Source organism: Phyllobates terribilis, unplaced genomic scaffold (assembly GCF_046119375.1).
Source record: "Phyllobates terribilis strain yellow unplaced genomic scaffold, ASM4611937v1 Scaffold_7__3_contigs__length_470593459, whole genome shotgun sequence".
Taxonomy (NCBI): Eukaryota; Metazoa; Chordata; class Amphibia; order Anura; family Dendrobatidae; genus Phyllobates; species Phyllobates terribilis.
The window spans coordinates 140,108,917-140,135,083 of NW_027362767.1; the positions used below are offsets into that span (position 1 = coordinate 140,108,917).

General features: G+C 43.9%; 1 protein-coding gene across 6 annotated transcripts in view; it reads left to right on the top strand.

The window, feature by feature from the left end:
- The window catches only part of ARHGEF2 (Rho/Rac guanine nucleotide exchange factor 2), a 148,521-nt gene that overhangs the window by 102,870 nt on the left and 19,484 nt on the right, over window positions 1–26,167 (top strand). For 5 of the 6 annotated variants that reach the window (XM_073639308.1, XM_073639310.1, XM_073639309.1 and 2 more), the window contains one exon: window positions 9,186–9,348. In XM_073639308.1, coding sequence (XP_073495409.1) covers window positions 9,186–9,348 — 163 coding nt within the window. Of the gene's footprint in view, window positions 1–8,881; window positions 9,073–9,185; window positions 9,349–26,167 lie in introns of those variants that run through there. The other variant, XM_073639312.1, reaches the window with a different exon arrangement.

Sequence of the window (26,167 nt, forward strand, 5' to 3'; positions counted from 1 at the left end):
ACATTGTTTTGGATTCATCACCAACATTAACTAAAGATGTGGCTTTTGTAAATTGTCGATAACGTAACCCATAATCAACTAGATTCTGACAATAGAGGCCTTTTTAATGTATAATTTCCCTGGTAACAGTACTGGGAATAAGAGATGGAGGCCATGAGAGACGGAGGTTATGTGGATGATATGGCAGAGGTCCAGGATGGGGTCTGGAATATTTCAGACGTTACGCCAAAGGCCTTGAAGTATATTCGTGTAACCAGTCCATTGTGATTATAAGCTAGCACAGAGTGTGTATTAGTCTCTGAATTGCGCCCTGCCCATTCCTTCCTGACTATTAACTTTCTTCTGTGGTCTGAGCATTTCTCCTCCAGTTGCTCTATGTACATATAACACTCGAGTCTGGAGTTTTTTTTTTTTTTTACATTTTTCTGTTTTTATTTTAGTTTTTTTCCGATCCAGGAAGCTGAGATTTGGGCTCCTGTATTCTAGGTACCTTTCATTAAAAGTCTGATTTTGGTAACTATTTTTTTTATTGATTATTATATATACAGAACTTACAAGTGGCAAATAAGTTACAGTGGCATGTAAAAGTTTGGGCACCCCTGGTCAAAATTAGGCCTCTATCAGTATTCGGTCAGTATTTTCTCTGAAGAGTGGGAGCCAAAACCAGGCGAGGAACAATCAGAGAAAAGGTAGAATAGAAAGAAGTCTCCAATTCTGCATTTATCACCCACTCCTGGTTTTGGCTCCCACTACTGAGAAAAAATTACTGACCTTACTGTTATTGTGAACCGTTAAGCAAGTTGAAGATGAAATGATCTCTAAAAGGCCTAAAGTTAAAGATGACACATTTTCCTTTATATTTTAAGCAAATAAGATACATACATTGTCATCTTTTACATTTTAAAAAATTACAAAAAGGAAAATGGGCCAATACAAGAGTTTGTGCCCCCTGCATGGTTAGTACCTAGTAGCAGCCTCTTTTGAAAGTATCACAGCTTGTAAACGCTTTTTGTAGTCAGACAAGAGTCTTCAGTTCTTGTTTGAGGGATTTTCATCCATTCTTCCTTGGAGAATTCTTCCATTTCTGTGAGATTCCTGGGTTGTCTTGCATGCTCTACTATTTTGAGGTCTAACCACAGATTTTCAATGATGTTCAGATCCGGGGACTGTGAGGGCCATTGTGAAACCTTCAGCTTGCGCCTTTTGAGGTCGCCTATTGTAGATTTTGACATGTTTAGGATCATTATCCATTTGTAGGAGCTATCCTCTTCAACTTCAGCTTTTTTACAGATGGGGTTATGTTTACATCAAGAATTTGTTGAAATTTCATTGAATCCATTCTTCCCTCTACCTGTGAAGTGTACCCCGTGGCATTGGCGGCAAGACCAGACCAAAACATGATTAATCCACCCCCATGCTTAATGGTTGGTGAGCTGTTCTTTTCCTGAAATTCTGTGCCCTTTTTTCTCCTATCCAAAGTCACGTGACAAGGCTCATTATAGAGTTGATATTGACTTTTAGGATTGCTACTTCCTATTGGTGGCACTAGAGTTCTAGTCCTCTTCCTCTCTGAAGAGACAATTTGCTTTTTTCTCCACACATACCTTTCATCATTGTGGCCAAAGAGTTCTATTTTAACCTCATCGGTCCACAGGAATTGTTTCCAAAATGCATCAGGCGTGTTTAGATGTTCTTTTGCATACTTCTGACACTGAATTTTATGGTGAGGACGCAGGAAGACTGCCCCCATCTTCTGATGACTCTTCCATGAAGGCCATATTTGTGCAGGTGTCTCTGAACAGTATAACAATCTACCACAACTCCAGAGTCTGCTACATCTTTCTGAGGGTCTTTTGCAGTCAAGCGGGGGATATAATTTGTTTCTCTAGCAATCCTAAGAGCAGCTCTCATTGAAATTCTGCTTGGTTTTCCAGACCTTATCTTGACCTCCACTGTTCCTGGTAACTGACCTTTCTTAATTACATTTAGAGCTGAGGAAAGTGCAACTTGAAAAATACATTTCTATCATTCTTATAGCCTTCTCTTGATTTGTGGGCCTCCATCATTTTCAGAGTGCTAGGCAGCTGCTTAGAAGATCCCATGGCTGCTGTTTTTTGGCACAAGGTTAGAGAAGGCTGGGTTTTTATAATAATCACTAACAGGCTAATTAAGGTCTGAAACCTTGATCAAAGTTACAATAACAGTAATTTTGATCAGGGATGCCCAAACTTTTACATGCCACTGTATAGGACCCTGAAGAAAGTCACTTGCATCTCTCTAGTAGTACAATATCCCCTATTCTGCTTACAGGCTCCTGTATCTCAACTTCTAGTTATAACTGTGCCTTCTTAAGAAGACCTTTTGCCCATTTTAGGAGTGGGTGTGACTGCTAATCCCTATAGCTATACCCCTGCCTTGGATCTGGCTGGCAAGGTATTGCTGGCAACCGCTTACGTTGTCATTTTGCAGACCCTGTTTTTGTAGGATTTCCTGCAGGAGCTCTGGTTTCCTCCCTGCTCTTGTCTACATGCCCAAAGCATGACTAAATTCAGATGCAGGAGCTGTTGTGTCTGGATAAATCCACTGTTACATATCCAGAAAATGACAAAAATAAAGATAAATCTGCAGTCAGTCAGAAACCACCTAAATATCTCAAGATTCAAGCTCATAATGGATGAAGCTGTAACACTGCCATGTGCCCATGCTAACGCTTCCTGTTCTACTGATTAAAACACAACTTAAGATACCAAAGTGTTAATGGGTCAGTGGGGGGTCATTTGACCATAACAGGATCAGTGGGGGGTGTCATTTGACCATAACAGGATCAGTGTGGGGGGGGGGTCATTTGACCATAACAGGGTCAGTGGGGGGTGTCATTTGACCATAACAGGATGAGTGGGGGGGGTCTTTTGACCATAACGGGATCAGTGGGGGATCATTTGACCATAACGGGATCAGTGGGGGGTCATTTGACCATGGCGGTGTCAGTAGGGGGTTCAATTGACCATGGCGGGGTTAGTAGGGGTTCATTTGACCATGGTGGGGTTAGTAGGGGGTCACTTGACCATGGTGGGGTTAGTAGGGGGTCATTTGACCATAACAGGATGAGTGGGGGGTGTCATTTGACCATAACAGGATGAGTGGGGGGTGTCATTTGACCATAACAGGATCAGTGGGGGATCATTTGACCATAACGGGATCAGTGGGGGGTCATTTGACCATGGCAGGGTTAGTAGGGGGTCACTTGACCATGGTGGGGTTAGTAGGGGGGTCACTTGACCATGGTGGGGTTAGTAGGGGGTCACTTGACCATGGTGGGGTTAGTAGGGGGTCACTTGACCATGACAGGATCAGTGGTGGTCATTTGACCATAACATGATCAGTGGGGGGGGTCATTTGACCATAACAGGATCAGTAGGGGGGTCATTTGACCATAACAGGATCAGTGGGGGGGTCATTTGACCATAACGGGATCAGTGGGGGATCATTTGACCATAACGGGATCAGTGGGGGATCATTTGACCATAACGGGATCAGTGGGGGATCATTTGACCATAACGGGATCAGTGGGGGGGTCATTTGACCATGGCGGGGTTAGTAAGGGGTCACTTGACCATGGTGGGGTTAGTAGGGGGTCACTTGACCATGGTGGGGTTAGTAGGGGGTCACTTGACCATGGTGGGGTCAGTGGGGGTCATTTGAATGTAACAGACTAGATTCTGGTAACTTCTTAATGTATCATTTCTCTAGTCTTCTAGTGCTGGGAACGGTAGCCATGATGGATGTAAGTGTCACCATCCATATCAATGTTCACATCCTGTCACGCTAGAGAGGACTTACAATAGCAGTTATCCTACCTCTTAACACATGACTGAATACTGGCAGTGATGTGCAGACATTGAAGCCCCATGACAACACTTTGGGTCTGCCTGATCTCGTTCGGGATCGTAGGTGTTTTCATAGTGTCTGAGAACACTCTGGGGCATTTGGATGTCATACAGATGGCCTTCTTGATAAATCTGTCATGAGTCACTGCCATGTAATGTGACAAAGAAGCTAGGTCAACTTTACCCTGAGGAATCTCTGTACTCAGCAGAATTTTCTGTGATTACTACACTCATTGCTGCTTCGCACAGACAAATGTTTCATAGTCTGGACTCATCTTCACCATATCTGCTCCCTAGAAACGTAGGTCATCGCTGAGGCATGAGGCACAGAGTTATGGATCCGCTACATGCAGGTGGGTCCTACCAGATGTTATGGCAGCACCATCTCCATTCATACAGAAGGGAAGAAAGAACTGGTATGGGCCGACTGGAGCAAGTGGCCTGTGCCGGTCCCTTTTTCTGGAGGGTATATAGGACTAGATTTTAATGCCTCTCTACACATTAGACGAAAGCCAGGATGTTCCAACTATTTCTAGAGAATATGGGGCCATCTCGACAGCTGATGTGGATGGAGTTAAGGATAGGGCAGTATGAATTCAATTGTGATCTTTTTGTTTTCGGGGTGAGATAAGCTGCTGACAGATGTCTGCAGGGGACAGAGCTGCCGGTGGGTTACACAGAAATTTTGGGAGCATTCATGTGTAAGGGGCAGTTGTGAGAGGTAGCTGAGCGCCCATTTGTATTGAGAAGTCGGGAGGGATGGCTGTTTTCCAAATGTCTATGGCTGGTATTAGCCCTAAACCCAAAATTGGCTGCTCCATTTCTGGCCCAGTGCTCGAATCAGGAGGGAGTGTCCTATATCGCCCTGTAATCCTACCTGTGTAAGTAGGGAGTTGGCTAAACGCTCGTTTCTCTTCTGTCATAGCATACATAGCAGGGCTGTGGAGTTGGTAAGCCAAACCACCGACTCCAACATTTCCCTGACTTCCGACTCCACAGCCCTGGTAGGAGGATCCTCACTACTGAGCGTGCACATAAAGTGCAGCACTGGTCACTACTGAGCGTGCACATAAAGTGCAGCACTGGTCACTACTGAGCGTGCACATAAAGTGCAGCACTGGTCACTACTGAGCGTGCACATAAAGTGCAGCAGATTCATCTCCACTAAAAGCCGAGATCCTTAGATCAGGAACAGAACAGACATTTATAGGACATTTCATAACTTTCCCAAATTCTTATGAAAACATCTTACAGCACATCCTGCATTGTACTACAATACCCAATTTATTATATATTTTAGGAGTCGGTCCATTTTATATTGACTCCAACTCCGACTCCACAGCGCTGATACATAGACTGAGAAGGGGGCAGGTTGAGATATTCAAATGAATAAGTCAGCCAGCCCCCTTCCCATTGCTCTGACAACACAAGAAATGCTCCTCTGTATTAAGCTCAGAGCCGGAAGTGGAGCAGCCGAATACGGGACTGAGGCTTTTATCGGGCACTTTGGAAGTTTATCAGTAAACTGTGTATCGTTTCAATAGGAACACAATGTGAAGTCACTTTTGTGCCTACATTTTACCGTGCTTTTTTATGTTTTGTCACCATAGTTTATTGGTTGTTTTGTTGATTCTTATTGTGAAAAGTGACTGAAGTAAAGCAGAATATAGACAGGATGCCCCCCTGAGCATTTTCTGTCCTGTGGGTGCCTGGCACTGTGTCCTATGGTTTATCTAGCTGCGGATGGCAGTAAATCCCTTTGAGGTTTCAGCTCCTCCTGATCCTCGCCAGCTGTTGCCGTTGTTAGGAGAGGTGCACCGTGTCATCGCACCGCGCCATTCCCAGCTGTCGGCTACCTGACCTTCCTTGCCGCCACCAACCTGCCGCCGTCATACAGCGGACCTCCGGGAATGTTTACTAAGGCCAGAGATGTATTAATGGTAATTACCGGATATCGGCGAGCCGTATGTAAACCTTCTTTGTGAGCCTGAAAGGTGCAAATACAAGAAGCCTAAACTTTGCAGAGCTGGGGATAACCTGACCACCGAGGTGACGTAAGCCATAATGGAAAATGCTTTACTGTGCTATTAGTCGTTACAGAAGAAATGTTGTGGGATGGGCGTCTGTACTGGGGTTGGTCTCTAATAGATGGTAAGCTCTGATGGCTCAGTGAGTAGATCGCTCCGGGGACTTGTAGAATTAATCTGGCGTTCCTCTCAGACAGGGATTTGTATCCAAATTCGAGTCAATCCTATATTTGCATATGCAAACGCTGAGCTCGGATTTCCTATCTGGTTGCGGCGCTTTTATGTCATGTGATCTGACAGTGATGGGGCTGATCCCCCCCCCTCGATCTTTACACAATACTAGCCATAGATATGTATGTTAACTAGTTTAAAAATGATATGCATTCTTTTAGAATTCCAAAAACGGCGCCACATCTGTTCACAGGTCATGTGTGGTACTGCAGATCAGGCCTCATTGACTTCAGTTGAGTCATGGACCTGTGTGCCGCCATTTCTGGCCAATATCAGGGTATAATGAAAAGTTTGTGTTGCTTGCCAAAGATGAGCCTTATCGAATGACCAGAGGGCTAATCCCTGTGCCCATCACCAGGTAGAAATCAGACGGTCAGCCTTATGTTTCGGCGATGGATCGTGTAGCTGTTACATATCAGATATGCAGAATGCAGATCACACTGGTGTGAACATAGCCTGACAAACCCATGTGGAAGCACATAGACATGATGAACTGTTTATTTATATTTTTAACTGGAGGGTCCCTTTAAGAAGTCAGTATGCAGGGGAGGAGCTATAGATGAAGCAAAGCATTATGGTCTCTTTTTTTTTTTTTAGTGCGTCAATGCTTATTAAGGTTGTTTTTGTGACTGCTAATTATATTGTACACAAGCTCATTAAAAGGTAAAGCCGGGCGATGAGCGGCCATATTCCCTGGTCAGTGCAATCGGCAGGACAGGAAGGGAAGGACTGGCTGAGCACCAGCCGGCCTGATCTAAGCACAGAACTGATAACAGTCTGCTTTGGTGAGGGAAGAGGCAAAATAATAAACTGTATTAAGATAACGGGGGAGAAGACCCTGGTGGACCTATCTAGGCTTCCACAAGATCGCTCTTCCTACAGATCGTTCATCCATCAAGTCACCATGGCTCGAGATTGAGCAGAAAGCCATTTATTAATAATAATAATAATAAGCATTTACATAGTGTTTTTTTTTCTAAGAACCTTAAAAGGATAAGATAAAAGATGACTTTTACGGAGACCACTTTGGAGGCGGCCATGTTGAAAACAAGAGAGTGCCACTTCATTGGTTTTCTCAGAACCATTGACCTCGCTGAGGTGCAGACGTTATTGTGAGGACTTTGTAACATAGGAAGCAGGAAATGGCAAATTTTTTTTGGATTCCTTTTTTTTGTAGCGAGACCCCAGCACAGAAGGTTATTATACAGCGATGGGCCTCCTGTATGGAGAAGGGCTCCTCTCGTGGGTCCTGTGATACACAGTGGACGGTTCAGGGGGTAGAAGTGGTGATGACATCATACCTGCCATCTCCAGAATGTACAAATCTGTATTCACTGAAGACAGATTTTACCCCAGAATTGAGAAGTTTACTTTGACAGTTAGGTTGATCAATGTGTGGAACAGGCGGCCACCAGAGGTGGTGAGTTCTCCCTCAATGGATGTCTTCACACAGAGTCTGGACAGACATCTGTCTGAGATGGTTCAGTGACTCCTGCAGGGGGTTGGACATGAGGACCCCAGACGTCCCTTCCAACTCTTAACATTCTAGGATTCTACAATCAGTCCTGGCAGGGACAGAAGCAGATTTCTCTGATAAGATCTATCACAAAATGTCTTAATTTCAGGTGTACTATTGATTTATTAAATAAAAATTAAAACCGCCGGTTACTTTATAAGCCCTTTGTGGTGGAGGTCCCTCTCCATCTACAGGGGGACTTGGTCTAGAATACGACATGGGGCTCTCCAGCTGTTACAAAACTACAACTCCCAGCGTCTCCCAGCATGCTTTCCTGTACCTCTGCTACCAAATATTTAATTGAAGGTTGATGAGTGAGGAAAGGAGAAGCAGCCGATGACTGTGGGTGTTGTAGTTCCTCGGTAACAGGAAGTACAAGACTTGTGTCACCCGGAAACCCTGCTCCCTCCACAAGATATTACCCAACGGCGGTCTCTGGCCCACTGCTTAGTATATCACATGGAGCAGCGGTCTCTGGCCTGCGGCTGTCAGGAAATGCTGGGAGTTGTAGTTTTACAAGGGTTGGGGAGGCTTACCAGAGCCGTGATTCAGAGTGTCCTGTGATGGCAGAGGATGGAAAGGTTAAACAGTGACTAGAGGAATTTACTGAGTGACACAGGATGGTGGTTCACCCCTCCCGGTGTGTGACCTTGTAGGGGGGATTCCTGTCACAATTCCTGGTAAATACATCAAATGGGGTCTTCAGAGACCTCTGACCACTCTGCAAATTCATCTGATTGACTCCATCCTGAAATTTCATGGGTAATGCTGGGAAAATAAACCTTTGCTGCCATTTCTTCCAGACCCAAGGGCGACCAAATGATGGGTGTGTTTGGCAGCTTTCTCCCCCACTCGCTCTGCCGGGTTCTTCTGTGTTCTCTATGAGATCCGAGGACAGACATCTTCGAAATCGGACATGTCTGATCCTTATTGCCCCCCGACATTATCTGTTGGGAGCCCCCATGAAAAGGCTGTTGGACGAATCCATCGTTATCGATGGGTGTAGCACGGCCGACAGTATCTCAAATGATGGGTTTAGATACAGGGCTGAGCAGACAGCATCTGAAATGATGGGATTAGGTGCAGTATGCCGGGTACACCATCAGTGTCTTCCTCTGGTGGAGTTGGTGACAGCGGCACATCTCCTCTGCAGTGCAATGAGTAGATGAGGGAGGGTCCTGGCTCCATTGATGGTTGTCATGGTTATACATAGAAAACTAGTGAGCGAGGAGATATTTCAGGAATCTATCGTGTTGGTGGATAATGCAGCATTTACCCAGGGATGCAGCACCAGCACAGTCTTCGCAGCCCCTCCGTACACGGCCCTGCCCGGGGGGAGTTCTCCCCTCGCAAGCTACAACCCATGACCTGGAGGGCCAAGAGGCAGAATGAGCGGGGCCCCGTGGGGCTGGTAGGTTTTTGTCTGAGGATGACCCACCAGAAAAAGTTACTGCAGAATGTGACCAATATCTTGGGGTGATGATGGCTGGTTGACTTCTCTGTATCTTCTCTCTTTATACATAGAATAAGGAAAAAGAGAAAATGAAGGAGCGAGAAAAAGACTCCAAGGACAAGGACCCCCGCTACACTAATGGACACCTCTTCACCACCATCACCGTGTCCGGGACCAATATCTGCTTCGTCTGTAGCAAGAGCATCACCGCAAAGGAGGCTCTTATTTGTCCGAGTAAGTATGTGAAGCGCCCTACCACCCATGCGGTCAGTGATGGATTTGTGCCCCTCATAGGTCTGACATTGGAGGGCACTGACCAGGCTTCGTACCGTTTTTCAGGGCGTAGAGCCCGAGATCCGTGTACCCACCGGCATTGTTATATGTGTATGTAATGAATTGCTCCGCGTGTGGGTGTTGCAGCAAATATGAGCAATAATAGGTGAGCAGCGAGGACCCCTGCAGGCAGCCATGCTGGAAATTCATCAGAAATTGCTGGAAAATACGGGCAGCAACTGGTTAACTCAAACAAGACCACTCCGCGATATAGGCAAAAACTCGGATCAGTCTGCAAGTGGGCACAGACGTCAATGGAGTGTTTATGCCACCCACAATCAAGCTTTTTTTAGGTGTTTTTGCAACGAAAGCTTGATGCTGTGGGTACATGTTATTTCTATAGATGAATCCCCCCATATACTGCAGCCTGTCTGACCACATATCACCAGGCGATAAGTGGTCTTCCGGTGCACACGTCCATTGAATTCATTCATCGCAGGAGGGTGAATTGTGCCATGATGAGCAGGTACAGAGTGCAGATGGTCACTATGAGGAGTATTTGTGGCTGCAGTCCTCTGTCGCAGGCTAATGTGTCAGTAATTGGCTCTCTGGTGTTGGCCGCCATCTCTACGTGGAATAGATCGAGTTTCACGTTCCATCTTGCTGCAGTCACTTGATACCGGGCACCAGCTGGCCACAGAATCTCTTACATCTCCGTCCATGCAACCAGGACTACAATTCCTAGTCTAGATATGCATGCTGGGGTTTGTAGTTCTCATCATTTCTATTACAAATCTGTATCTTGCTCTTCTCTTGAGTATCCACAAACCTGCTCATCTTCTTGAGTGGAATAGTTCTTGGACTTAAAGTCAATATCCATTTGAACTCCGTGCATGCAGTATGCTCCAAAGACCCCTCCCCCCAATAACTGTAGGTATTCAGAATCTTATCTATTTTTGTATGCAGGGAGCTCCCCCTAGTGGTAGCTGCAGACAGAATGTTATCACAGATCTATGTATGCAGGGAGCTTCCCCTAGTGGTGGCTGCAGACAGAATGTTATCACAGATCTATGTATGCAGGGAGCTTCCCCTAGTGGTGGCTGCAGACAGAATGTTATCACAGATCTATGTATGCAGGGAGCTCCCCCTAGTGGTGGCTGCAGACAGAATGTTATCACAGATCTATGTATGCAGGGAGCTCCCCCTAGTGGTGGCTGCAGACAGAATGTTCTCACAGATCTATGTATGCAGGGAGCTCCCCCTAGTGGTGGCTGCAGACAGAATGTTATCACAGATCTATGTATGCAGGGAGCTCCCCCTAGTGGTGGCTGCAGACAGAATGTTATCACAGATCTATGTATGCAGGGAGCTCCCCCTAGTGGTGGCTGCAGACAGAATGTTATCACAGATCTATGTATGCAGGGAGCTCCCCCTAGTGGTGGCTGCAGACAGAATGTTCTCACAGATCTATGTATGCAGGGAGCTCCCCCTAGTGGTGGCTGCAGACAGAATGTTATCACAGATCTATGTATGCAGGGAGCTCCCCCTAGTGGTGGCTGCAGACAGAATGTTATCACAGATCTATGTATGCAGGGAGCTCCCCCTAGTGGTGGCTGCAGACGGAATGTTATCACAGATCTATGTATGCAGGGAGCTCCCCCTAGTGGTGGCTGCAGACAGAATGTTCTCACAGATCTATGTATGCAGGGAGCTCCCCCTAGTGGTGGCTGCAGACAGAATGTTATCACAGATCTATGTATGCAGGGAGCTCCCCCTAGTGGTGGCTGCAGACGGAATGTTCTCACAGATCTATGTATGCAGGGAGCTCCCCCTAGTGGTGGCTGCAGACAGAATGTTCTCACAGATCTATGTATGCAGGGAGCTCCCCCTAGTGGTGGCTGCAGACAGAATGTTCTCACAGATCTATGTATGCAGGGAGCTCCCCCTAGTGGTGGCTGCAGACAGAATGTTATCACAGATCTATGTATGCAGGGAGCTCCCCTCAGTGGAGGATAAAAGCCCAACCATTTCACGCCATGTGGCTTCTGGAACTGACCTTCAAACTAGTGCAGCTCAGGTCTCGGGTTTACACCCCTGGTCAGAGGCGTACTTTTCTCTGCCCGCTGTCTATAGGGGCAGGCAGGGTGAGCGACTCTCTTTAAAGACCTCTCTTACGAATTAAGTACAAGATTAAAGTGTTTTTCCCCATCAATCCAACTCCGCCGAGTAGCAGACGTGGAGATGCTGGAAGTCAACTCTGCCAACGTGGGAATTTTTCAGAACATGTTGTTCTGTGGCATAAGTACATTTCCAAAAATGTGTCTGAATACAACCCCCCCCCCCCCCCGATCCTCCCGGAATATATTATTGTTGCATATGGCAGGCAGACTCGCGGCTGATCCGTATTATGGTGCAGATCTCCATCAGCTGCACTATTATAGGTGGGAAGTACATCACGGCTTGGGGATCCTAACACACTGATTTCGATAAAGATCCCAGAGACCACTTGGATTAAGGTCAATATCAAGGTGAACTGGGCAGTATCCATAAGCCAAGCTGCTGATTGGTCAGACTGATGGCTCTCATATGTGCCTTATCTGGTCAATAGGACCGCGGTCTGAAGACGTCGGGCAGGAAAGGAATGCCAGAACATCAGGATACATCATGGATACAGCGATGCCACCAGGACCCCCGCATTGGCCGGATGATGTATATGTATCCGTGAGGGAGTTTCCCTTCAAGAAATGATTAGGCACATTGGGGATGTTGGAAATGAAGTGGTTAAAGTAGTTCCTTCCTATTACAGATTAATGCATTTGTTCTGCTCCTCTCTTAATTACACAGCCCCCCTCTTCCCCAAGGACCCCTTAATAGGACCGCACATTCTGCCTCCCCCCTGCAGCGATACCAATTATCACGGGCTTGCCTCCCTGGTGTTTGATCTGTTCAGTCTCTGGGCCACATCCGCTGTAAAATACACATTTCATTCAGAGCTGTAATCTAATGTCTGCAAGGTAAATACTAAGTGGGATGGGGGGAGGGGATTTCCTCTCTCCACACTGATTTATCCTGCTTAACAAGACCACATAAATGAAGGACTTCTAATTCCAGATTAAACTGCCACCTATGACTGCAGCATCTAATCCCACTGCAATCCCACTGCAAGTCCACGTACAGCTCCTCAACTGTCCCATCAGCTATTCCTGCCAGAGGGCCGAGTCCTGCCAGCCACCGCAAGAAAGCGCTCCAGAAGCCCACACAGGGGCTGCACCAGCAGAATAGTGAGCGCAGCTCTGGAGTATAATACAGGATGTAACTCAGGATCAGTAATGTAATGTATGTACACAGTGACTGCACCAGCAGAATAGTGACTGCAGCTCTGGAGTATAATACAGCAGGTAACTCAGGATCAGTAATGTAATATATATACACAGTGACTGCACCAGCAGAATAGTGAGTGCAGCTCTGGAGTATAATACAGGAGGTAACTCAGGATCAGTAATGTAATGTATGTACACAGTGGCTGCACCAGCAGAATAGTGAGCGCAGCTCTGGAGTATAATACAGGAGGTAACTCAGGATCAGTAATGTAATGTATGTACACAGTGACTGCACCAGCAGAATAGTGAGTGCAGCTCTGGAGTATAATACAGGATGTAACTCAGGATCAGTGCAGGATCAGTAATGTAATATGTGTACACAGTGACTGCACCAGCAGAATAGTGAGTGCAGCTCTGGAGTATAATACAGGATGTAACTCAGGATCAGTACAGGATCAGTAATGTAATGTATGTACACAGTGACTGCACCAGCAGAATAGTGAGTGCAGCTCTGGAGTATAATACAGGATGTAACTCAGGATCAGTAATGTAATGTATGTACGCAGTGACTGCACCAGCAGAATAGTGAGTGCAGCTCCGGTGTATAATACAGGATGTAACTCAGGATCAGTAATGTAATGTATGTACACAGTGACTGCACCAGCAGAATAGTGAGTGCAGCTCTGGAGTATAATACAGGAGGTAACTCAGGATCAGTAATGTAATGTATGTACACAGGGACTGCACCAGCAGAATAGTGAGCGCAGCTCTGGAGTATAATACAGGAGGTAACTCAGGATCAGTAATGTATGTACACAGGGACTGCACCAGCAGAATAGTGAGTGCAGCTCTGGAGTATAATACAGGATGTAACTCAGGATCAGTAATGTATGTACACAGTGACTGCACCAGCAGAATATTGAGTGCAGCTCTGGAGTATAATACAGGAGGTAACTCAGGATCAGTAATGTAATGTATGTACACAGGGACTGCACCAGCAGAATAGTGAGCGCAGCTCTGGAGTATAATACAGGATGTAACTCAGGATCAGTAATGTATGTACACAGGGACTGCACCAGCAGAATAGTGAGTGCAGCTCTGGAGAATAATACAGGAGGTAACTCAGGATCAGTAATGTAATGTATGTACACAGTGACTGCACCAGCAGAATAGTGAGTGCAGCTCTGGAGTATAATACAGGATGTAACTCAGGATCAGTACAGGATCAGTAATGTAATGTATGTACACAGTGACTGCACCAGCAGAATAGTGAGTGCAGCTCTGGAGAATAATACAGGAGGTAACTCAGGATCAGTAATGTAATGTATGTACACAGTGACTGCACCAGCAGAATAGTGAGTGCAGCTCTGGAGTATAATACAGGATGTAACTCAGGATCAGTACAGGATCAGTAATGTAATGTATGTACACAGTGACTGCACCAGCAGAATAGTGAGTGCAGCTCTGGAGTATAATACAGGATGTAACTCAGGATCAGTAATGTAATGTATGTACACAGTGACTGCACCAGCAGAATTGTGAGTGCAGCTCTGGAGTATAATACAGGATGTAACTCAGGATCAGTACAAGATCAGTAATGTAATGTATGTACACAGTGACTGCACCAGCAGAATAGTGAGTGCAGCTCTGGAGTATAATACAGGATGTAACTCAGGATCAGTAATGTAATGTATATACACAGTGACTGCACCAGCAGAATAGTGAGTGCAGCTCTGGAGTATAATACAGGATGTAACTCAGGATCAGTGCAGGATCAGTAATGTAATATGTGTACACAGTGACTGCACCAGCAGAATAGTGAGTGCAGCTCTGGAGTATAATACAGGATGTAACTCAGGATCAGTAATGTAATGTATGTACATAGTGACTGCACCAGCAGAATAGTGAGTGCAGCTCTGGACTATAATACAGGATGTAACTCAGGATCCGTACAGGATCAGTAATGTAATGTATGTACACAGTGACTGCACCAGCAGAATAGTGAGCGCAGCTCTGGAGTATAATACAGGATGTAACTCAGGATCAGTACAGGATCAGTAATGTAATGTATGTACACAGGGACTGCAGCAGCAGAATAGTGAGTGCAGCTCTGGAGTATAATACAGGATGTAACTCAGGATCAGTAATGTAATGTATGTACACAGGGACTGCAGCAGCAGAATAGTGAGCGCAGCTCTGGAGTATAATACAGGATGTAACTCAGGATCAGTAATGTAATGTATGTACACCGGGACTGCACCAGCAGAATAGTGAGTGCAGCTCTGGGGTATAATACAGGATGTAACTCAGGATTAGTAATGTAATGTATGTACACAGTGACTGCACCAGCAGAATAGTGAGTGCAGCTCTGGGGTATAATACAGGAGGTAACTCAGGATCAGTAATGTAATGTATGTACACAGTGACTGCACCAGCAGAATAGTGAGTGCAGCTCTGGAGTATAATACAGGATGTAACTCAGGATCAGTACGGGATCAGTAATGTAATGTATGTACACAGTGACTGTACCAGCAGAATAGTGAGCGCAGCTCTGGAGTATAATACAGGATGTAACTCAGGATCAGTAATGTATGTACATAGGGACTGCACCAGCAGAATAGTGAGCGCAGCTCTGGAGTATAATACAGGATGTAACTCAGGATCAGTACAGGATCAGTAATGTAATGTATGTACACAGTGACTGCACCAGCTGAATAGTGAGTGCAGCTCTGGAGTACAGTACAGGATGTAACGCAGGATCAGTACAGGATCAGTAATGTAATGTATGTACACAGTGACTGCACCAGCAGAATAGTGAGTGCAGCTCTGGAGTATAATACAGGATGGAACTCAGGATCAGTAATGTAATGTATGTACACAGTGACTCCACCAGCAGAATAGTGAGTGCAGCTCTGGAGTATAATACAGGCTGTAACTCAGGATCAGTAATGTAATGTATGTACTCAGTGACTGCACCAGCAGAATAGTGAGTGCAGCTCTGGAGTATAATACAGGATGGAACTCAGGATCAGTAATGTAATGTATGTACACAGTGACTGCACCAGCAGAATAGTGAGTGCAGCTCTGGAGTATAATACAGGATGGAACTCAGGATCAGTAATGTAATGTATGTACACAGTGAGTGCAGCTTTGGGGTATAATACAGGAGGTAACGCAGGATCAGTACAGGATACGTTATGTAATATATTTGCAGAGTGTTTCCACTGCTCTGCTGTTTCTATATAATGTGACATGAGGTTTATCCATCTTCTGAGGTCATTTGTGAAGCCCCCTATAGTTGATTCCCCCTTTCTCGGTTACGCCTCCCTCCACCGTGCAGCTGTCCCACCTGTGTCCCGCGCTCGTTTCCAGCAGCTGTGCGGCCATCACTTAATAGCTTCCTTGTGTTCCCACAGACATCTGTGGACGGTCAGCTACGTCCCAGTGCTGATCCCGGCCGTGCTGATCCCGGCCGTGCTGATCCCGGCCGTGCTGATCCCGGCCGTGCTGATCCCGGCCGTGCTGATCCCGGCCGTGCTGATCCCGGCCGTGCTGATCCCGGCCGTGCTGATCCCGGCCGTGCTGTACTCCAGCTCCCGGTTATGTAATGCTTGTGTCACTCACCTGTCGCTTGCTGCATGTACATTTACTCTTGTGGAGAATTGCTAGATGGAAATATATCGCCAAGTTTATATTTTTGGACTTGCAGAGACCCAAATATTGCAGTCCTCCACTTTCCTAGCATTTTTTTTTTACATTTTAACCCCTCTCCCATTGACATCTCTTCGATTCGTTCGTGTTGAACACTGCTGGGATTGGTGATGCGTTGTTGGCAGAAAGAAAATAGTTTTGATGCCAACTGAGCTTGGGCTAAAGGACCGGAGAAGCCAAACTGGATAATGTGGTGCCCGACCAGGAATCTAAGCCTGGTGAGGACACGCTACCAGGAAAAGGGAGGCCAGAGCCGGCCTCGGATTACACAGCCTCGGATTACACAGCCTCGGATTACACAGCCTCATCTACTTTTTTGGCTGTTTTACTAGTTCCAGCAAAAATCTAGAAGGAAACTGAGGAACCTCCCTCCCCATAAGATGCTGTATGGATTATAAACCTTGTTTCATCAATTAGTTCTGAGATTGGATCCAAGATGAGGCATGGGGTAATTATAGAAGATATTAAGAATTTGGTGCTATGTGATGACACGAGGCTAGTGCGGCTGTAATGAACTAAATGTCACCACGCTGTAACCAGATACCGGGGACCCACATGATGGAGAGCCACACATCTACTGCTAGTCTGCTCCGCTGTATCTAATCCTGTGCTGTGTGATACTGTCTGCTGAGCCCTGTATCTAATCCTCTCCTGTGTGATACTGTCTGCTGAGCCGTGTATCTAATCCTCTCCTGTGTGATACTGTCTGCTGAGCCGTGTATCTAATCCTCTCCTGTGTGATACTGAATGCTGAGCGGTGTATCTAATCCTGTCCTGTGTGATACTGTCTGCTGAGCCGTGTATCTGATCCTATGTGTGATACTGTCTGCTGAGCCATGTATCTAATCCTATCCTGTGTGATACTGTCTGCTGAGCTGTGTATCTAATCCTCTCCTGTGTGATACTGTCAGCTGAGCCGTGTATCTAATCCTCTCCTGTGTGATACTGTCAGCTGAGCCGTGTATCTAATCCTCTCCTGTGTGATACTGTCAGCTGATCTGTGTATCTAATCCTATCCTGTGTGATACTGTCAGCTGAGCCGTGTATCTAATCCTCTCCTGTGTGATACTGTCTGCTGAGCTGTGTATCTAATCCTATCCTGTGTGATACTGTCTGCTGAGCCGTGTATCTAATCCTCTCCTGTGTGATACTGAATGCTGAGCGGTGTATCTAATCCTGTCCTGTGTGATACTGTCTGCTGAGCCGTGTATCTAATCCTCTCCTGTGTGATACTGAATGCTGAGCGATGTATCTAATCCTATCCGGTGTGATACTGTCTGCTGAGCCATGTATCTGATCCTATGTGTGATACTGTCTGCTGAGCCATGTATCTAATCCTATCCTGTGTGATACTGTCTGCTGAGCCGTGTATCTAATCCTCTCCTGTGTGATACTGTCTGCTGAGCCGTGTATCTAATCCTATCCTGTATAATACTGCGTGCTGAGCTGTGTATCTAATCCTATCCTGTGTGATACTGTCTACTGAGCTGTGTATCTAATCCTATCCTGTGTGATACTGTCTGCTGAGCCGTGTATCTAATCCTATCCTGTGTGATACTGTCTACTGAGCTGTGTATCTAATCCTATGATGTGTGATACTGAGCTGTGTATCTAATCCTATGATGTGTGATACTGAGCTGTGTATCCTATGATGTGTGATACTGAGCTGTGTATCTAATCCTATGATGTGTGATACTGAGCTGTGTATCTAATCCTATGATGTGTGATACTGAGCTGTGTATCTAATCCTATGATGTGTGATATTGAGCTGTGTATCTAATCCTATGATGTGTGATATTGAGCTGTGTATCTAATCCTATGATGTGTGATATTGAGCTGTGTATCTAATCCTATGATGTGTGATACTGAGCTGTGTATCCTATGATGTGTGATACTGAGCTGTGTATCTAATCCTATGTTGTGTGATACTGAGCTGTGTATCCTATGATGTGTTATACTTAGCTGTGTATCTAATCCTATGATGTGTGATACTGAGCTGTGTATCCTATGATGTGTGATACTGAGCTGTGTATCTAATCCTATGATGTGTGATACTGAGCTGTGTATCTAATCCTATGATGTGCGATACTGAGCTGTGTATCTAATCCTATGATGTGTGATACTGAGCTGTGTATCTAATCCTATGATGTGTGATACTGAGCTGTGTATCTAATCCTATGATGTGTGATACTGAGCTGTGTATCTAATCCTATGATGTGCGATACTGAGCTGTGTATCTAATCCTATGATGTGCAATACTGAGCTGTGTATCTAATCCTATGATGTGTGATACTGAGCTGTGTATCTAATCCTATGATGTGTGATACTGAGCTGTGTATCTAATCCTATGATGTGTGATACTGAGCTGTGTATCTAATCCTATGATGTGTGATACTGAGCTGTGTATCTAATCCTATGATGTGTGATACTGAGCTGTGTATCTAATCCTATGATGTGTGATACTGAGCTGTGTATCCTATGATGTGTGATACTGAGCTATGTATCTAATCCTATGATGTGTGATACTGAGCTGTGTATCCTATGATGTGTGATACTGAGCTGTGTATCTAATCCTATGATGTGTTATACTGAGCTGTGTATCTAATCCTATGATGTGTGATACTGAGCTGTGTATCTAATCCTATGATGTGCGATACTGAGCTGTGTATCTAATCCTATGATGTGTGATACTGAGCTGTGTATCCTATGATGTGTGATACTGAGCTGTGTATCCTATGATGTGTGATACTGAGCTATGTATCTAATCCTATGATGTGTGATACTGAGCTGTGTATCCTATGATGTGTGATACTGAGCTATGTATCTAATCCTATGATGTGTGATACTGAGCTGTGTATCCTATGATGTGTGATACTGAGCTATGTACAGTTATATGAAAAAGTTTGGGCACCCCTATTAATCTTAAGCTTAATATTTTCTAAAAATTGGTGTTTTTGCAACAGCTATTTCAGTTTGATATATGTAATAACTGTTGGACACAGTAATGTTTCTGCCTTGAAATGAGGTTTATTGTACTAACAGAAAATGTGCAATCTGCATTCAAACAAAATTTGACAGGTGCATAAGTATGGGCACCCTTATCATTTTCTTGTTTTAAATACTCCTACCTACTTTTTACTGACTTACTAAAGCACTTTTTTTGGTTTTGTAACCTCATTGAGCTTTGAACTTCATAGCCAGGTGTATTCAATCATGAGAAAAGCTACTTAAAGTGGCCACTTGCAGGTTGTTCTCCTGTTTGAATCTCCTCTGAAGAGTGGCATCATGGGCTCCTCAAAACAACTGTCAAATGATCTGAAAACAAAGATTATTCAACATAGTTGTTCAGGGGAAGGATACAAAAAGCTGTCTCAGAGATTTAACCTGTCAGTTTCCACTGTGAGGAACATAGTAAGGAAATGGAAGAACACAGGGACAGTTCTTGTTAAGGCCAGAAGTGGCAGGCCAAGAAAAACATCAGAAAGGCAGAGAAGAAGAATGGTGAGATCAGTCAAGGACAATCCTCAGACCACCTCCAGAGAGCTGCAGCATCAACTTGCTGCAGATAGTGTCACTGTGCATCGGTCAACTATACCAGGGTTCCCCAACTCCAGTCCTCAAGGCCCACCAACAAGTCATGTTTTCAGGATTTCCTTAGTATTGCACAGGTGATGGAATTATTGCCTGTGCGGGTGATGCAATTATCACCTGTGTAATACTAAGGAAATCCTGAAAACATGACCTGTTGGTGGGCCTTGAGGACTGGAGTTGGGGAACCCTGAACTATACAACGCACTTTGCACAAGGAGAAGCTGTATGGGAGAGTGATGCGAAAGAAGCCGTTTCTGCAAGCACGCCACAAACAGAGTCGGCTGAGGTATGCAAAAGCACATTTGGAGAAGCCAATTTCTTTTTGGAGGAAGGTCCTGTGGACTGATGAAACCAAGATTGAGTTGTTTGGTCATACAAAAAGGCGTTATGCATGGCGGCAAAGAAACACAGCATTCCAAGAAAAACACTTGCTACCCACAGTAAAATTTGGTGGAGGTTCCATCATGCTTTGGGGCTGTGTGGCCAATGCCGGCACCGGGAATCTTGTTAAAGTTGAGGGACGCATGGATTCCACTCAGTATCAGCAGATTCTTGACAATAATGTTCAAGAATCAGTGATAAAGTTGAAGTTACGCAGGGGATGGATCTTTCAGCAAGACAATGATCCAAAACACCGCTCCAAATCTACTCAGGCATTCATGCAGAGGAACAATTACAATGTTCTGGAATGGCCATCCCAGTCCCCAGACCTGAATATCATTGAACATCTGTGGGGTCATTTGAAGAAGGCTGTCCATGCTCGGCGACCATCAAACTTAACTGAACTGGAATTGTTTTGTAAAGAGGAATGGTCAAAAATACCTTCATCCAGGATCCAGGAAATCATTAAAAGCTACAGGAAGCGACTAGAGGCTGTTATTATTGCAAAAGGAGGATCTACTAAATATTAATGTCACTTTTCTGGTGAGGTGCCCATACTTATGCACCTGTCAAATTTTGTTTGAATGCAGATTGCACATTTTCTGTTACTACAATAAACCTCATTTCAAGGCAGAACCATTACTGTGTCCAACAGTTATTACATATATCAAACTGAAATAGCTGTTGCAAAAACACCAATTTTAAGAAAACATTAAGCTTAAGATTAATAGGGGTGCCCAAACTTTTTCATATGACTATCTAATCCTATGATGTGTGATACTGAGCTGTGTATCTAATCCTATGATGTGTGATACTGAGCTGTGTATCTAATCCTATGATGTGTGATACTGAGCTGTGTATCTAATCCTATGATGTGTGATACTGAGCTGTGTATCTAATCCTATGATGTGTGATACTGAGCTGTGTATCTAATCCTATGATGTGTGATACTGAGCTGTGTATCTAATCCTATGATGTGTGATACTGAGCTGTGTATCTAATCCTATGATGTGTGATACTGAGCTGTGTATCTAATCCTATGATGTGTGATACTGAGCTGTGTATCTAATCCTATGATGTGTGATACTGAGCTGTGTATCTAATCCTATGATGTGTGATACTGAGCTGTGTATCTAATCCTATGATGTGTGATACTGAGCTGTGTATCTAATCCTATGATGTGTGATACTGAGCTGTGTATCCTATGATGTGTGATACTGAGCTGTGTATCCTATGATGTGTGATACTGAGCTGTGTATCTAATCCTATGATGTGTGATACTGAGCTGTGTATCTAATCCTATGATGTGTGATACTGAGCTGTGTATCTAATCCTATGATGTGTGATACTGAGCTGTGTATCTAATCCTATGATGTGTGATACTGAGCTGTGTATCTAATCCTATGATGTGTGATACTGAGCTGTGTATCTAATCCTATGATGTGTGATACTGAGCTGTGTATCTAATCCTATGATGTGTGATACTGAGCTGTGTATCTAATCCTATGATGTGTGATACTGAGCTGTGTATCTAATCCTATGATGTGTGATACTGAGCTGTGTATCCTATGATGTGTGATACTGAGCTGTGTATCTAATCCTATGATGTGTGATACTGAGCCGTGTATCTAATCCTATGATGTGTGATACTGAGCTGTGTATCCTATGATGTGTGATACTGAGCTGTGTATCTAATCCTATGATGTGTGATACTGAGCTGTGTATCTAATCCTGATGTGTGATACTGAGCTGTGTATCTAATCCTATGATGTGTGATACTAAGCTGTGTATCTAATCCTATGATGTGTTATACTGAGCTGTGCATCTAATCCTATGATGTGTGATACTGAGCTATGTATCTAATCCTATGATGTGTGATACTGAGCTGTGTATCTAATCCTATGATGTGTGATACTGAGCTGTGTATCTAATCCTATGATGTGTGATACTGAGCTATGTATCTAATCCTATGATGTGTGATACTGAGCTGTGTATCTAATCCTATGATGTGTTATACTGAGCTGTGCATCTAATCCTATGATGTGTGATACTGAGCTGTGTATCTAATCCTATGATGTGTGATACTGAGCTGTGTATCCTATGATGTGTGATACTGAGCTGTGTATCTAATCCTATGATGTGTGATACTGAGCTGTGTATCTAATCCTATGATGTGTGATACTGAGCTGTGTATCTAATCCTATGATGTGTGATACTGAGCTGTGTATCCTATGATGTGTGATACTGAGCTGTGCATCTAATCCTATGATGTGTGATACTGAGCTATGTATCTAATCCTATGATGTGTGATACTGAGCTGTGTATCCTATGATGTGTGATACTGAGCTGTGTATCTAATCCTATGATGTGTGATACTGAGCTATGTATCTAATCCTATGATGTGTGATACTGAGCTGTGTATCCTATGATGTGTGATACTGAGCTGTGCATCTAATCCTATGATGTGTGATACTGAGCTGTGTATCCTATGATGTGTGATACTGAGCTATGTATCTAATCCTATGATGTGTGATACTGAGCTGTGTATCTAATCCTATGATGTGTGATACTGAGCTGTGTATCTAATCCTATGATGTGTGATACTGAGCTGTGTATCTAATCCTATGATGTGTGATACTGAGCTGTGTATCTAATCCTATGATGTGTGATACTGAGCTGTGTATCTAATCCTATGATGTGCGATACTGAGCTGTGTATCTAATCCTATGATGTGCGATACTGAGCTGTGTATCTAATCCTATGATGTGTGATACTGAGCTGTGTATCTAATCCTATGATGTGTGATACTGAGCTGTGTATCTAATTCTATGATGTGCGATACTGAGCTGTGTATCTAATCCTATGATGTGCGATACTGAGCTGTGTATCTAATCCTATGATGTGTGATACTGAGCTGTGTATCTAATCCTATGATGTGCGATACTGAGCTGTGTATCTAATCCTATGATGTGTGATACTAAGCTGTGTATCTAATCCTATGATGTGTTATACTGAGCTGTGCATCTAATCCTATGATGTGTGATACTGAGCTGTGTATCTAATCCTATGATGTGTGATACTGAGCTGTGTATCTAATCCTATGATGTGTGATACTGAGCTGTGTATCTAATCCTATGTGTGATACTGAGCTGTGTATCTAATCCTATGATGTGTGATACTGAGCTGTGTATCTAATCCTATGATGTGTTATACTGAGCTGTGCATCTAATCCTATGATGTGTGATACTGAGCTGTGTATCTAATCCTATGATGTGTGATACTGAGCTGTGTATCCTATGATGTGTGATACTGAGCTGTGTATCTAATCCTATGATGTGTGATACTGAGCTGTGTATCTAATCCTATGATGTGTGATACTGAGCTGTGTATCTAATCCTATGATGTGTGATACTGAGCTGTGTATCCTATGATGTGTGATACTGAGCTGTGCATCTAATCCTATGATGTGTGATACTGAGCTATGTATCTAATCCTATGATGTGTGATACTGAGCTGTGTATCCTATGATGTGTGATACTGAGCTGTGTATCTAATCCTATGATGTGTGATACTGAGCTATGTATCTAATCCTATGATGTGTGATACTGAGCTGTGTATCCTATGATGTGTGATACTGAGCTGTGCATCTAATCCTATGATGTGTGATACTGAGCTATGTATCTAATCCTATGATGTGTGATACTGAGCTGTGTATCCTATGATGTGTGATACTGAGCTGTGTATCCTATGATGTGTGATACTGAGCTGTGTATCTAATCCTATGATGTGTGATACTGAGCTGTGTATCTAATCCTATGATGTGTGATACTGAGCTGTGTATCTAATCCTATGATGTGTGATACTGAGCTGTGTATCTAATCCTATGATGTGTGATACTGAGCTGTGTATCTAATCCTATGATGTGTGATACTGAGCTGTGTATCTAATCCTATGATGTGCGATACTGAGCTGTGTATCTAATCCTATGATGTGCGATACTGAGCTGTGTATCTAATCCTATGATGTGTGATACTGAGCTGTGTATCTAATCCTATGATGTGTGATACTGAGCTGTGTATCTAATTCTATGATGTGCGATACTGAGCTGTGTATCTAATCCTATGATGTGTGATACTGAGCTGTGTATCTAATCCTATGATGTGTGATACTGAGCTGTGTATCTAATCCTATGATGTGCGATACTGAGCTGTGTATCTAATCCTATGATGTGCGATACTGAGCTGTGTATCTAATCCTATGATGTGTGATACTGAGCTGTGTATCTAATCCTATGATGTGTGATACTGAGCTGTGTATCTAATTCTATGATGTGCGATACTGAGCTGTGTATCTAATCCTATGATGTGCGATACTGAGCTGTGTATCTAATCCTATGATGTGTGATACTGAGCTGTGTATCTAATCCTATGATGTGCGATACTGAGCTGTGTATCTAATCCTATGATGTGTGATACTGAGCTGTGTATCTAATCCTATGATGTGTGATACTGAGCTGTGTATCTAATCCTATGATGTGTGATACTGAGCTGTGTATCTAATCCTATGATGTGTGATACTGAGCTGTGTATCTAATCCTATGATGTGTGATACTGAGCTGTGTATCTAATCCTATGATGTGTGATACTGAGCTGTGTATCCTATGATGTGTGATACTGAGCTGTGCATCTAATCCTATGATGTGTGATACTGAGCTATGTATCTAATCCTATGATGTGTGATACTGAGCTGTGTATCCTATGATGTGTGATACTGAGCTGTGTATCTAATCCTATGATGTGTGATACTGAGCTATGTATCTAATCCTATGATGTGTGATACTGAGCTGTGTATCCTATGATGTGTGATACTGAGCTGTGCATCTAATCCTATGATGTGTGATACTGAGCTGTGTATCCTATGATGTGTGATACTGAGCTATGTATCTAATCCTATGATGTGTGATACTGAGCTGTGTATCTAATCCTATGATGTGTGATACTGAGCTGTGTATCTAATCCTATGATGTGTGATACTGAGCTGTGTATCTAATCCTATGATGTGTGATACTGAGCTGTGTATCTAATCCTATGATGTGTGATACTGAGCTGTGTATCTAATCCTATGATGTGCGATACTGAGCTGTGTATCTAATCCTATGATGTGCGATACTGAGCTGTGTATCTAATCCTATGATGTGTGATACTGAGCTGTGTATCTAATCCTATGATGTGTGATACTGAGCTGTGTATCTAATTCTATGATGTGCGATACTGAGCTGTGTATCTAATCCTATGATGTGCGATACTGAGCTGTGTATCTAATCCTATGATGTGTGATACTGAGCTGTGTATCTAATCCTATGATGTGCGATACTGAGCTGTGTATCTAATCCTATGATGTGTGATACTAAGCTGTGTATCTAATCCTATGATGTGTTATACTGAGCTGTGCATCTAATCCTATGATGTGTGATACTGAGCTGTGTATCTAATCCTATGATGTGTGATACTGAGCTGTGTATCTAATCCTATGATGTGTGATACTGAGCTGTGTATCTAATCCTATGTGTGATACTGAGCTGTGTATCTAATCCTATGATGTGTGATACTGAGCTGTGTATCTAATCCTATGATGTGTTATACTGAGCTGTGCATCTAATCCTATGATGTGTGATACTGAGCTGTGTATCTAATCCTATGATGTGTGATACTGAGCTGTGTATCCTATGATGTGTGATACTGAGCTGTGTATCTAATCCTATGATGTGTGATACTGAG